The 13,990-nt window shown below is 45.0% G+C and overlaps 1 protein-coding gene across 1 annotated transcript in view; it reads left to right on the top strand.

The window, feature by feature from the left end:
* Positions 1–13,990, top strand: part of LOC113222267 (dynein heavy chain 9, axonemal-like) — a 136,432-nt gene that overhangs the window by 92,961 nt on the left and 29,481 nt on the right. Inside the window, exon 11 of the mRNA XM_031934295.1 lies at positions 526–637. Coding sequence (XP_031790155.1) covers positions 526–637 — 112 coding nt within the window. The remainder of the gene's footprint in view (positions 1–525; positions 638–13,990) is intronic.

The raw sequence follows: 13,990 nt of genomic DNA, 5'->3' as shown, positions 1-13,990 counted from the left end.
CAATCTCTGAGCCCCTTTGGTTTCCGGAGCAAAGGTGGGGGGCAGGAGGCTGGGAGAGAGGCTGGAAGGGGCTCGAGCCAGGCAGGCTGCATGCTCCAGGGGCTGACGCAATTGGGGAATTTGGCTTCTTTTTATCACATATATCATTTTGCCATATATGGTCACCGAGAGCTACTGGCAGCGAGGCCCAGGTCCAGATGGTGGGCTCCTAGAGTGAAATGAGCTACATACCAGCCCAGAACAAACAGACCATCGCTCACTCCGCTGGACAGGTGGGTGGGCCAAGGGAGGGGTTATATATAGTTCTGGTCACATTCCTTCACTCACGCATCTTGGTCCCCAATTCACAAACAATCTCCATTTCTAGCCCTTTTTACAGAATTTGCTAATTGCTATTCTTCTATAACCAAGGGAACGAAAAAAATCCCAGAAGGAATGTGGGGTAGAGACACACAGTCCCTCCTGTCCCTGCCTTGATCTGCAGCCCTTCTGCTCCTCCCCCACCTTCGCCTTCCTCCCTGGCAGGTACCTGAAGTCTTTCCTCTCCTCACCACCCCCAGCGGGGCCTCCGCTACTGACTCTCCTCCTTTCTCCCCTCGCCAATGCCCCCGCTCTTTCCTGCACCCCTCCAGCCCAGGTGAGCTGCCCAGGTGCAGACCAGGCCCTGAGGCTGAGCAAGACTCCAAGAAGTGTGGAGTCACCGCAGACAACATCTGCCAGCTCCCAGAACCTTTCCTTGCCAATGGTTAGAGGCTCACCCTTCCTACCTGCCCTGACCAAGCAAGAGATGCTCTCTCCAGCCTTCCCAGGGTGCAGTCACACCTGGCCTGCAGGTATCAAAAATGGCAACACAGGAGGCCAGCCCCTGAGATGTTAAGAGACTCAGAAACCCCACCAGAAACTCTCCTCTGAGCCCCTGGGCCATCTCCCAGCCACTGTTGAGACTTTGCTTTCTGTTTCTAGCCTGAGGCAGTCAGGATTTCCCAGGCTTACACCTCCAGCCCAGACCCTCCCCTGAGCGCTAAACTTACTCATCAGAGGTGACACTGTTGACCCACCAGGGCAGTGGTGCAAGCCTGAAATATAAACCAACTGGACAGGGTTTAGAGTAGTTCTTGAGTGGTAGGGGCAAGCTTGGGGATGCTCGAAGGAGCACTGCACCTTTGACGTCCCAGGCAAGGAAGGCCACCACCGTCTCCCATGATCTCCTGAAACCATCCTCAGAGAAACCACACTCTGGGCAACATATGGCTTTGTTGACTGCTGTCTTCTAATTCACTCCACATAATAGGAATGGTTCTTCCAGCATTGCACTCCCTGGCCTTCTAGCACAGGGGCACTCAATCTCCACTACACAGGTGAAACACAAGGGAGCTTTGCAGTAAGACTGGTGTCTGAGCCCAGTCCAGAAATTCTTATGTCGTGATCTCAGGCAAGGATATAACATGCATCCCAGGTGATTCTGGCATGTGCAGACTAGACTGACTCTTTCTGGATTGTCTGACCTGAGACCACCAGCTCCTGATTCTCCAGGCTGGGGCATCCTCCGGTCTCCTAAGTAAACCCACTGGCCAGAGTGCTAAAGGGGTCTCTTGTTGGAGGATTAGGATGAGCCTTGGCCTGGGAGTTGGAACCCTAACTCTTGCCTGGCTCTGTCCTGAATGACCAGGGGCCCTCCTATTCATGCTTCTGATTTCTTTTCTTTTTCTTCTTTTGAGACGGAGTCTTACACTATCACCTAGGCTGGAGTGCAGTGGCACAATCTCAGCTCCCTGCAATATCCGCCTCCTGGACTCAAACGATTCTCCTCCCTCAGTCTCCGAAGTAGCTGAGATTACAGGCGACCACCACCACACCTGGCTAATTTTTGTATTTTCAGTAGAGACGAGGTTTCACCATGTGGGCCAGGCTGGTCTCAAACTCCTGACCTCAGGTGATCCACCCGCCTCAGCCTCCCAAAGTGCTGGGATTACAGGCATGAGCCACTGCGCCCGGCCTATAATTTCTTAAAACCCAGTTTCTCTTCAACCACAAAATCAGGAGGTAGAGAAGTTTAATAAAGATCAAATAAAATCCTTTATATAATAGTTATACTGCAGAACAATTGCTATGCACTGAACCATGTTTGGCAAGGAAGACATGTTATTTCCTTTGGTTCTGTTACTCTGCCCACTTTAAAGATAAAAGAACTGAGGCTCAGAGAGGCCAAATCCCTTGGCCAAGATCCCACAACCACTATGTGGGGAAGCTGGAATGCAATCCCAGAACTTGCCTGCATAAGCAACACCGTTGCCTTCCATATCACTCAACTATGAAGGGACTCACTGCCATTTGTCTTTTCCTGGGAGGTCGAGGCTAAACCTGGCAAGACAATTCCAAAAGGGCACTTCAGGTGGTGCAGAGAAACGCCTTCAGTGCACTCCTTGATTTGGCACAAGCAATGTGGTGCTCCCCTTGTCCCCATTGTGGGCCACCCAGAAGTGGGTTTCCATGTGTGCTCCTTCATTTAGTAAGAGCACAAAATTGCGTTGGTCCAAAGATTAGGTGGAGAAGGCACAGGGAAGGAGGCCAGCAACCACTCTTTGCCCAGCAGGAAGGAAAAATAGAAAAGGAGGATGGCTGAGTGAACAGTGGGGTGTCTCCAACCCAGAAAGCAAGCAGCGTGTGGGTTCAAGCCTCTGTACCTTTCACCACTCCACTTTCTACATTCTTTTGAGCAGAATCAGAAGGAAGAGGAATTTGAGCTTAGAAGAGGGGTGAGGCCAGGTGTAGTGGCTCACGCCTGTAATCCCAGCACTTTGGGCGGCCGAGGCATGTGGATCACCTGAGGTCAGGAGTTTGAGACCAGCCTAGCCAACATGGTGAAACCCCGTCTCAACTAAAAATCCAAAAATCAGCTGAGTGTGGTGGCAGGTGCTTGTAATCCCAGCTACTCAGGAGGCCAAGACAGGAGAATTGCTTGAACCTGGGAGGCGGAGGTTGCAGTGAGCTGAAATCGCGCCACTGCACTCCAGCCTGGGCGACAAGAGCGAAACTCTGTCTCAAAAAAAAAAAGAAGAGGAGTGAAAATGAGGCCAGTGCCTTTAGAGGAGTGAAGGTAGAAGCAGCATGAATCAGAAAGCCGGTGTGTGGGAACAGGGGTTGGCAAATCCAGGAAAAGCCAAGAGGCCAGGTAAGAGAGCCCAGAAACAGGGTTTTACCCCTGTGCGTTCTCTGTTGACAGCTCTTAATGGAATTGGACTTGAGAGATTAGAGTTCAAGAGGCTGCTGATGTCTACCGAGGCATCTAGCCTGGATGTAGGGAAAGCTGCCACCAGTGGGACTTTTGTCACAGTGCCGGGACAGTCTGACTGCAGTTGTGTTACTATAAAATTATATTTCTATAAGATAGAATATAAAGTATAAATATAGAATATAAAATAACCTAGAAAAATACAAAATTATAGTTATATGGCACAAAATTATATATTATTCCTTTCCTCTCATCCTCTTTATTAAACATACACACATGTAGACAACCCTTCATTTAAAAGTCAAGAGAACCAAGTTTGGAAAGCAGTAACTTTTTAAGACAAAATAGAGAGAAATCAGTTCCTGGCTGCCCTGGGGCTCCTTTTTCACTCAGGCCGGATTAGAATGATTCCTGTTCTTCTCGCTGATGATTTCTTTTCTTTTCTGTTCTGTTCTGTTCTTTTATTTTATTTTATTTTTTTCTGAGACAAGGTCTCGCTCAGTCATCCAGGCTGGAGGGCAGCGGGTCCATCACAGCTCACTGCAGCCTCGACCTCCTGGACTCAAGCGATTCTCCTACCCCAAACTCCTGAGTAGCTGGGACTACAGGCACGAGCAATGATACCAGACTCGTTTTTGTATTATTCTGTAGAAACAGGGTTTTGCCATGTGGTCCAGGTTAGTCCCAGACTCCTGGACTCACTTGATCTGCCCGCGTTGGCCTCCCAAGGTGCTGGGATTACAGGCATGAGCCACCACACCCCGCCTCCCTGATGTATTTCAGTAAGAGAACACCTTGTCTTTTTGTTTCACCTGCTTGCTTTGATGACACCACACTCCCCTCTCCCCTACAAGGAATTTGTACAAGGCTCAGCTCCACAGCTGCTCTTGGAATTCACACTCCTGCTGTTCCAACCAAGCGCTCATGTGCCGCACCACGGGCAGAGCGGATAGAGGGAAGGTCTAGGCTAGGTTTGCCGGTGGGTGAGTCGCCCTGCTCTGATACCAACACCCAATGTCACCTATGTTACAGAGGATGTGAAGCATCCACAGCAAACTGCCTCTTTGGCTCTAGTTTTCCACTGCACTCCCAGGGGCAGGAAGCAGGCAAGGAGGAAAAGTTTGTATCAAGTTTCTTGATCCAAGCAGGTACGCCCCAAAGGAACTAAGGACCCACCAAAAGGAAGGGCTGACAAGGCCTGGGGGAGTCTGGATCGGGAAAACCAGACTCAGGAGGAGTTCAGGTCTTCAAATCCCTATGGATGATGTCATTGTTTTAAAATGTTTTTATTATTGAAATGTTCAAACATATACAAAAGTAAATAGTACTAAGAAACTCCTCATACCTGTCATCCCAGTTTTCACAGTTATCAGCACTGTGTTCTCGCTTCGTCATTTCCTCCCACATGGTTGTTTCTTTTTTCTTTCCATAAGATTTATTTTTTAACTCTCTCTATCTATCTATCTATCTATCTATCTATCTATCTATCTATATATTTGTTTTGTTTCAAGACAGAGTCTCGCTCTGTCACCCAGGCTGGAGTGCAGTGGCGTGATCTTGGCTCACTGCAAACTCTGCCTCCCGGGTTCAAGCGATTCTCCTGCCTCAGCCTCCCAAGTAGCTGGGACTACAGGTGAGTGTCACCACACCCGACTAATTTTTTTATTTTTATTTTTTATTTTTGGGGGCAGAGTCTCACTGTGTCGCCAGGCTGGAGTGCAGTGGTGCTATCTCAGCTCACTGCAACCTCCACCTCCCGGGTTCAATCGATTCTCCTGCCTCAGCCTCCCAAGTAGCTGGGACTGCAGGTGCCCGCAACAACGAACGGCTAATTTTTGTATTTTTAGTAGAGACGGGGTTTCACCATGTTGTCCAGGCCGGCCTTGAACTCCTGACCTCAGGCGATCCACCCGCCTCAGCTTCCCAAAGTGCTGGGATTACAGATGTGAGCTACCAAGCCCAGCAAATTTCAGATACATTATTTCACCCATAAATTCATCAGTATTTCACTCTAACAGATAAGGAATTTGTTTTTCAATCACTGTGCCAATATCATATCCAACAAAAATAATTCCTTCCTATCAAATTATCTGTGTTCTGTTTTTCCTAAGTGTCTCAAAAATGCCCATTTTCAGTCTGTTCAGATCGGGATCCAAATAAGGTTTACACGTTTCAACTTGGTTGACACATCTCAAGTCTTTTGATTTATGACAGCTTCCACCTCCCTGCTCCATATATCTCATGGCATTTATTTGTTGAGGAAACTGGGCCATTTGTCCTGTAGAATTAGTCACATTGGCTGACTGTATCCCCATGGGGTCACTTCTGTTCTTCAAAGATAAGGCCATGTGTTAAAATACCTGGGGTATTCTCAACTCTGCACATCAGGGTCACCTGGGAAGATTTTAAACATTTCAGAATTCCTGACCCTTCGCCCCATGATTCTGATTCCTCAAATCTAGGGTAGAGCCCAGGAGTGTATTTTTTTTTTAAGCTGCGCAAGCGATTCTGATCTGCATACCCCAGCTGAGAACCACAGACCTTGATCATCGGGCTTTTCTCAAAAGGGCTACTGACTATCCAGAAATAATAATAATAATAATAATAATAATAATAATAATAATGATAATAATAATAATATAAAAGAGCAGAAGGAAGTGGAGGAAGAGGAAGAGGAGGGGTTGTAGACAAATAGTTAGTACCCAGCACTAATTTAGATTTGGATGACTTAGATTGGGATGGTGTTAGTGTGAGAAAAATGAGATTCAATGTATGGATGTATAAATTTAAACAAAGCCAGGCACAGTGGCTGACGCCTGTAACCCCAGCACTTTGAGAGGCCAAGGCAGCTGGATTGCTTCAGCCCAGGAGTTTGAGACAAGCCTGAGCAACACGGCAAAACCCTGTTTCTACAAAAAATCAGCAGGGCATGGTGCAGTCCCAGCTACTCGGGAGGCTGAGGTGGGAGAATCACCTGAGTCGGGGAAGCTGGGGCTGCAGTCAGCGGTGGCTGTGCCACGGCACTCCAGCCTAGACACCAGGAGTGAGACCCTGTCAATAAATAAATTTAGACTAAGAAACCAAAACCCTGCATGTAAAAATGCGATAGACTTCTAGTCCAAGAACTAACCTGTTTTAACTCCTTATTCTCCCAAGCAAATATAATTGAGAGATTCCAGATCATTGGTGGGAATAAGACCTTCCACCCAGAATGGGAGTCTGCCCTCCCAAGGGCCCTTTGGTTCCCTCATCTTTCCTGTCTTTCTTGGTGGTCTGAATGCCCTCCCTTGAAGATGGATCCACTTAGTAGTAGAAATCAATTTCATCCTTTGTAAGTCTACCCGTGAACAACAGAAAGACAGAAATGAAAAGTAATGCCAAATAAGTTTTAAAACTTTGTTACATTTTGCACATAGGAAAAATCCCTTATTTAGCATATGAAGAAAGCCATATTCTACTAGAATTAAGAGAAAACTAGGATCTTTCTATCATCATAAATAAATGTGTAACAGGTATTTAAAGAATATCAATTTGAAAAGATATCCTTTCTGGTTGCTACGTTTCTCACTATTCACCAGATGTGAGTCAATAAATATTAAACAAGATTTAAGTTGGAAACAAAACCCAATAAATTTGACTCATTAAACTATAATTTAGATAATACAGACTGAAAAGATACCATAAACAAAATTAAGTCAAAAGCAACAGGTTAGGAGGAAATATTGGCCAGATATTTGGCAATTTTTTTTCCAAAAAAAATTAAAATCTCCAATAAATTAGTAAGAAAAATACAAGTAACTGAGTAGGGGAAAAAAAGACAAAATGCACCAACAAATAATTAACAGAAAAGGATTTCTAACTCGCCAAGAAGCAAAACAGGATCAATTCCAGTAGTAATCAAGGAAGTACAAATTAAAACAATAAGATTTTTTTTTTTTTTTTTTTTTTTTTGGCAGGGTTGGGAGATGGAGTCTCGCTCTGTCGCCCAGGCTAGAGTGCATTGGCACAGTCTCAGCTCACTGCAACATCCATCCCCTGGGTTCAAGTGATTCACCTGCTTCAGCCTCTCAAGTAGCTGGGACTGCAGGCACGTGCCACCATGCCCAGCTAATCTTTGCATTTTTAGTACAGATGGGGGTCTCACAATGTTGCCCAGGCTGGTCTCGAACTCCTGGCCTCTGGTGATCTGCCCACTTCAACTTCCCAAAGTATTTGGATTACAGGCGCGAGCCACCTGGCCAGGTACTTTTTTTTTTTTTTTTTTTAAGAGATGGGACCTCACTCTGTCACCCAGGCTGGAATGCAGTGGCATCATCACAACTCCTGCAGCCTTGAACTTCTGGGCTCAAGCAATTCTCCCACCTCAGCATCCTGAGGAGCTGGGACTACAGGTGCTAGCCACTGTGCCCACCAAGATACAATGTTTTAAACTCATAAATTGGATTAAAAGTTGAACTAGTTAATAACATATGTTGGCAAGAGTATGAAGGGTGGATTCTCTTGTATGTTATTGTGGAAGTACAAACTGGTCAGACTGCAGGTCAATTTGACAGAATCTATCAAAATTTTAAATGCCTACAACCTTTGACTCAGCCCTTCCACTTCTAGCACCTAATCTGAAGAAAGAGTAGCATCATGTATCAAAGAGCCTTTTACAAAGGTCTTCCATTTATTAGTTTAGTCAGTGAACATTTATGGAGTGCCTACTATGTGCCAGACACAATTTTAGGCACAGCAGGAACAGGACAAAAAAAGGTTTTGCTTGGAAGAAGTTGAAGTTCTAATGGAAGGAAACAGAACAGTAAACAAATGAACAATCCAACAAATAAAAGATAAAATCAGATAAAGTTAGGCAGTAATAAGTGTTATGATAAAATAGTTCATACAGAATCATAATGAAGAAAAATTGGAACCCACTTTAAATGTCCCTCAAGCGGGAAAGAGTTTTAAATTAGAATGTCTATATTATGGAATACTATGTTGTATTTTAAAAGGAAAAGATAAGTCTATATGTATCGATATGGTGAGTTCTCCAACACATAAATTTAGGTTTAAAAAATGCACAAAACCAGCTGGGCACAGTGGTTCATGCCTATAATCCCAGCACTTTGGGACACCGAGGTGGGAGGATTGCTTGAGACCAAGAGTTTGAGACCAGCCTGGGCAACAAAGGGAGGTGATTGCTTGAGCCCAAGAGTTCAAGACCAGCCTGGGCAACATAGGGAGACCTTCATCTCTACAAAATTAAAATTAAAAAATTAAAAAACTAGCTGAGACTACAGGTGCATACCACTTCAGGAGACTTGAGCCTTGGAGGTTGAGGCTTCAGTGGGAAGTGATGGCACGACTGCACCAGCCTGGGGTGACAGAATGAGATTCTGTCTGAAAAATGAAAGAAGGCTCAGTGACTCATGCCTGTAACCCTGGCAAGCTGGGAGGCCTAGCTGGGCAGATCCCCTGAGGTCAGGAGTTCGAGACCAGCCTGGCCAACATGGTGAAACCTCATCTCTACTAAATATACAAAAATTAGCCAGGCATGGTGGTGCACACCTGTAATCCCAGCTACTCAGGAGGCTGAGGCAGGAGAATCGCTTGAACCTGGGAGGCGGAAGTTGCAGTGAACTGAGATCCCACCACTCTACTCCAGCCTGGACAACAAAGCAAGACTTTGTCAAAAAAAAAAAAAAAAAAAGGAAGAAAGAAAAGAAAGAGAGAAAGAAAGAAAGGAAGGAAGGAAGGAGAGAGAGAGAGAGAGAGAGAGAGAGAGAGAGAAAGAAAGAAAGAAAGAAAGAAAGAAAGAAAGAAAGAAAGAAAGAAAGAAAGAAAAGAAAGAAAAGAAAGAGAAAGAAAGAAAGGAGAAAGAAAGAAAGAGAGAGAGAGAGAAAGAAAACAAAAAAGAAAAAAAGAAAGCACAAAACATAAATCTTGTAATTTAGTGTGTAAAATTTAATCCCATTTAGGTAAAGAAAAAGTACCAAATCATAGACAGCTACATGTATGTATAGAAGTGAAAAGCTCTAGAAGAACACACAGCACATGGCTAACAGTGATCATTTCTAGACAGGGATTAGAATGTGAAGGGAAGTCAAGGGGCATTTTTCTTTTTCTGCTTGGTTTGAATGTTTTTTACAATGAGAATGTTTTTATAAATGCCTCACAAATTAAAAGGAACAAAATAACTGTTAAAGAACATAGAAGAGCATGGAAACCTTCCCAATTTACAAAACTAGCATAACCCTGATATTGAAACCTGACAATGTTAGCACAAATAAAGACTAGAGATCAATTTCACTCATGAATATGGATGGAAAATTCCCATGTAGAACATTAGCAAATGGAAGCCAGCAGTATATTTTTAAAAAACCATGACTAAGCAGGGTTTATTCCAGAATCACAAGGATGGATGAATATCAGGAAATCTAGTAATACAATTTATCAAGACCATCAGCACTGCCCTTGGATCTGGGCAGCAGGGCCCCCCACTCTGGCTCTCCCCCTGCTTCCAAAGGGTAAAGGATTCTTCAGGACCAAAGGAGGGGAGGAGAGGTGGGCAGGGGGAGAGGGGGAGGGGGAGAGAGGGGAGGGGAGGGAATGGAAAGAGAGGAGAGGGGAGGGGAGGAGAGGGGAGGAGAAGGGAAAAGAGGGGAGGAGACGGGAGGGGAGGGGAGGAGAGAGGTGGAGAGGGGAGGAGAAGGGAGGAGACGGGGAGGGAGAGGGGGTGGGAGGCGAGGAGAGGAGAGGGGAGAGTGGGGAGAAGAGGGAAGAGGAAGGGAGCGGAGAAGAGGAGAAGGCAGGGGAGGAGAAGGGAGGGGGAGGGAGGGGAGGGGGAAGGAGAGGAGACGGCAGGGGAGGGGGAGGGAGGGGGAGGAGAGGGGAGAGGAAGGGGCAGAGGGGAGGGGAGGGGAGAGAGGAGGGGAGGAACTTGTTCTGTGTTTCTGCTCCCTTTTAGACCACACTTCTGGTACCAGGACCCCAGAATTCTCTGTCCATATGGCCTCAGGCCCATTTCCAGGGCTTACAAAGGCCTGTTGCCTTATTCCATCCCTCAAGGGTGACTCTTACAGCAGAGTGGTACCCACCCCTAGGCCTGAGGGGTGGCCAAGGTGAAGCTGGTAGTAAGGATGGAGGTGCAGGAGTATGGAGGCTAAACTTGTGGGCTGGGTGTGCATAGCTGTGCACAAGAGGCTCCTGTGGTACCGGATGTTGCAAAGGGTAGAAAGAGAAGGGTGGAGGGCTGCAGCCAGAGGTCAGCGATGGCAGGCTCTCTCTGCGCTTCCATATTCTAGCATGATTTTTCAAGAAGTATGATAATTCTGAATTCAAACCTGGCCTCTCAGGTTGTTATGAAGGTGAATACCATGGTAAGAAACAAGAACCTATTTTATTTAACAGTTTGAAGCCTTGTTTTACAATTTCTAAATATTTAGAAAGATAACAGGACAGGCTTCCGTTTGTACTGTTGGCCTGGAGCCCAGAGTCATTCATGGTGGCCAAACAATAAAAGAATCCAGGAGATTGCCGGGCAGTGGCTTATACCTGTAATCCCAGAACTTTGGTAGGCTGAGGTGGGTGGATCACCTGAGGTCAGGAGTTCGAGACCAGCTTGACAAATATGGTCAGCCTGACCCTGTCTCTAATAAAAATACAAAAATCAGCTGGGTGTGGTGGCACACACCTGTGGTCCCAGCTACTCAGGAGGCTGAGGCAGGAGAATCGCTTGAACCCAGGAGGCCAAGGTTGCAGTGAGCCAAGATCACACCACTGCACTCCAGCCTGGGTGACAGAGAGAGACTCCATCTAAAAAATAAAATAAAAAATTAACTCACATTTAGAAAAATAATGGAACCCAGGAGGGAAAAGCATGATGGTAACCCAAATAGAAATGATGAACTGGGGAGATGAATTGAGAGAAAGGAGACAGTATAGGAGGGAGGATAAAAATGAGGACATTCTAAAACACCATCACTGGCCGCTGGAGGTGTGCTTGCCAATACCTTCCCTTGGCCAGGTGGGTGAGAAATGCCAATGTAAGGAGGTGTGAAGAGGGGACCCTATAAATTGTGAAACTTTGAGGCAGCAAGAGTGGGGACTGTCAGCTAAGAGTTGGAAGTAATTTTTTATCTCTAGAAATAGAAATGTCAATTTATACTTAAGGCCGACTATTTCTATCATTGTTTGTTTTGACAAAATTCACTAGAATTGAACATTTCTTGCTCAACAATGAAGCAGATACCCATCTATTGTTCTTAATTTTTTTTTTTTTTTTTTTGAGACAGAGTCCCGCTCTGTCGCCTGGGCTGGAGTGCAGTGGCGCTATCTTGGCTCACTACAAGCTCTGCCTCCCGGGTTCACACCATTCTCCTGCCTTAGCCTCCCGAGTAGCTGGGACTACAGGCGCCCACCACCACGCCCAGCTAATTTTTTGTATTTTTTAGTACAGACGGGGTTTCACTGTGTTAGCCAGAATGGTCTTGATCTCCTGATCTCATGATCCACCCTCCTCGGCCTCCCAAAGTGATGGGATTACAGGTGTGAGCTACCACGCCTGGCCCTATTGTTCTTAAGGAAACTGAGACACCACCACAATCCAAATGCATTTATTAACTGTTGTGGTTTCTTCGAGTCAGTCTCTGTGTCTGCTGAGTCAAAGTGTGTAAGAATGTGCCATTACTCTGCCTTTTACTACAGAAACGTGGTTTTGTGTTTATTTTTAAAGCAAGATTTGATTTCCAGAGATGAGAATCCCAGGGACAAAGCAGAAGACTTCTAAATGATCTTCTATCTTTAACCTTGTCCTAACCCCATCATTTTTATTTTCTACACAGAATGATCTTTTTGCTTTTTAAATAACTTTATGAAGGCATAATTTACCTATCATAGAATTCACTCATTTTAAAGATACAGTTATATGAGTTTCAGTAAATGTATCATTGGGCAAACATTACCAGAATCCAGTTAGAATATTTCCATCACCCCAAAGATTGCCTTTGTGCCCACTTGCAAACCATCCTTGCTGCCACCCTAAGCCCCAGGCAACCACTTGTCTGCTTTCTGTCCTCTGGTTTTGTCTTTTCCAGAAATTTTGTGTAAATATCACACAACATATGCTTTTTCATGTCTGGCTTATTTCACTTAGTATAATATTTTTGAGGTTCATCCTTGCGGCAGAATGTATCAGTACTTCATACAAATATATAATTTATATTATTGTTCAGTATCTTTGAGTATAGTACATTAATATTACAGTAGTATAACAGTGTATTACTCAATATTCTATTACTTAATCTACTTCTGCTGTATGGACATACCATATTTTGTTTATTATCAGTTAATGGACGTTTGGGTTGTGTCCAGTTTTGAGCTATTATGAAAAATGCTGCTACAAACATTTGCTACTAGTCTTCGTATGGATATATGCTTTAATGTCTCTTGGATATATACCTAGGAGTGCAATCACTCAGCCATATGTGTGTCTGTGTTTATTTAAGAAGCTGCCAACCCATTTTCTAAAGTGGCTGCATTATTTAAATTTCCACCAGCAGTGACTAAGGGATCCAGTTTTCTTCACATCCTCACCAACGCTCACTATTGTCAGTCTCTTTGACTATTACCATTCTAGTGGGGCATTTCCTGGTTTTTTTAACTTCTATTTTCCTAATGTCTAATAATGCTGAGTGTCTTTTCATGTGCGTATTTGTCATATAAACATCTTCTTGGGTGATGTTCCTATTCAAATCTTCTGTCAACTTTTAAATTGGGTTATCTTCTTATTAAGAACCATCTATTGCTGGCCCAGTGAGGTGGCTCATGCCTGTAATCTCAGCACTTTCGGAGGCCGAGGTGGGTGGATCATGAGGTCAGGAATTTGAGACCAGCCTGGCCAACAGGGTGAAACCCTGTCTCTACTAAAGATACAAAAAATTAGCCGGGCATGGTGACACGCACCTGTAGTCCTGGCTACTCTGGAGGCTGAGGCAGGAGAATCACTTGAACCAGGGAGGTGTAGGTTGCAGTGAACTGAGATTGCGCCACTACACTCCAGCCTGGGGGACAGTGCAAGACTCCATCAAAAAAAAAAAAAAAAAAAAAGGAGTGATCTGTTAAGAAAAGAAAACATAAATTGGGTGGATTACCTCCTTGTTGAAAACCTTTCACTGGTTTCCACCACTCTGAGGATGAAGACTCAGAGCCTCCATCTGGCCCTGCATGGTCTGGACCCTGTCTGATCCTTCAGCCTCATCTGCTCCACCATCCCTCCCTTGCTTTGCTCTTCTGTCAGAGTGTTCTTTGTTCAAGGAAAGTACCTCGGTTGGGCGCAGTAGCTCACAACTGTTATCTCAAAACTTTGGGAGGCCAAGGCAGGAGGATCACCTGAGGTCAGGAGTTGGAGATCAGCCTGGCCAACATGGCAAAATCCTGTCTCTACTCAGCACTTTCGGAGGCCGAAATTACACAAAAATTAGCCAATTGTGGTGGTGGGCGCCTGTAATCCCAGCTACTAGGGAGGCTGAGGCAAGAGAATCTCTTGAACCCGGGAGACAGAGGTTGCAGTGAGCCAAGATCGCACCACTGCACTCCAGCCTGGGTGACAGATGGAGACTCAGTCTCAAAAAAAAAAAAAGGAAAGCAAAATAAAAGCAAATATGGTTATATCTTACTTATAAAAATATACATAAAAGGCCACATTAAACATTTTGTAAAACAAAGAAACACAATGATCAAGAATGGTTTATTCCAGGGCTGCTGAGAAGCACTGAT

The sequence above is a fragment of the Piliocolobus tephrosceles genome, chromosome 16, assembly GCF_002776525.5.
Source record: "Piliocolobus tephrosceles isolate RC106 chromosome 16, ASM277652v3, whole genome shotgun sequence".
NCBI classification, from domain to species: Eukaryota; Metazoa; Chordata; class Mammalia; order Primates; family Cercopithecidae; genus Piliocolobus; species Piliocolobus tephrosceles.
This window is presented reverse-complemented; position numbering and strand designations above follow the sequence as displayed.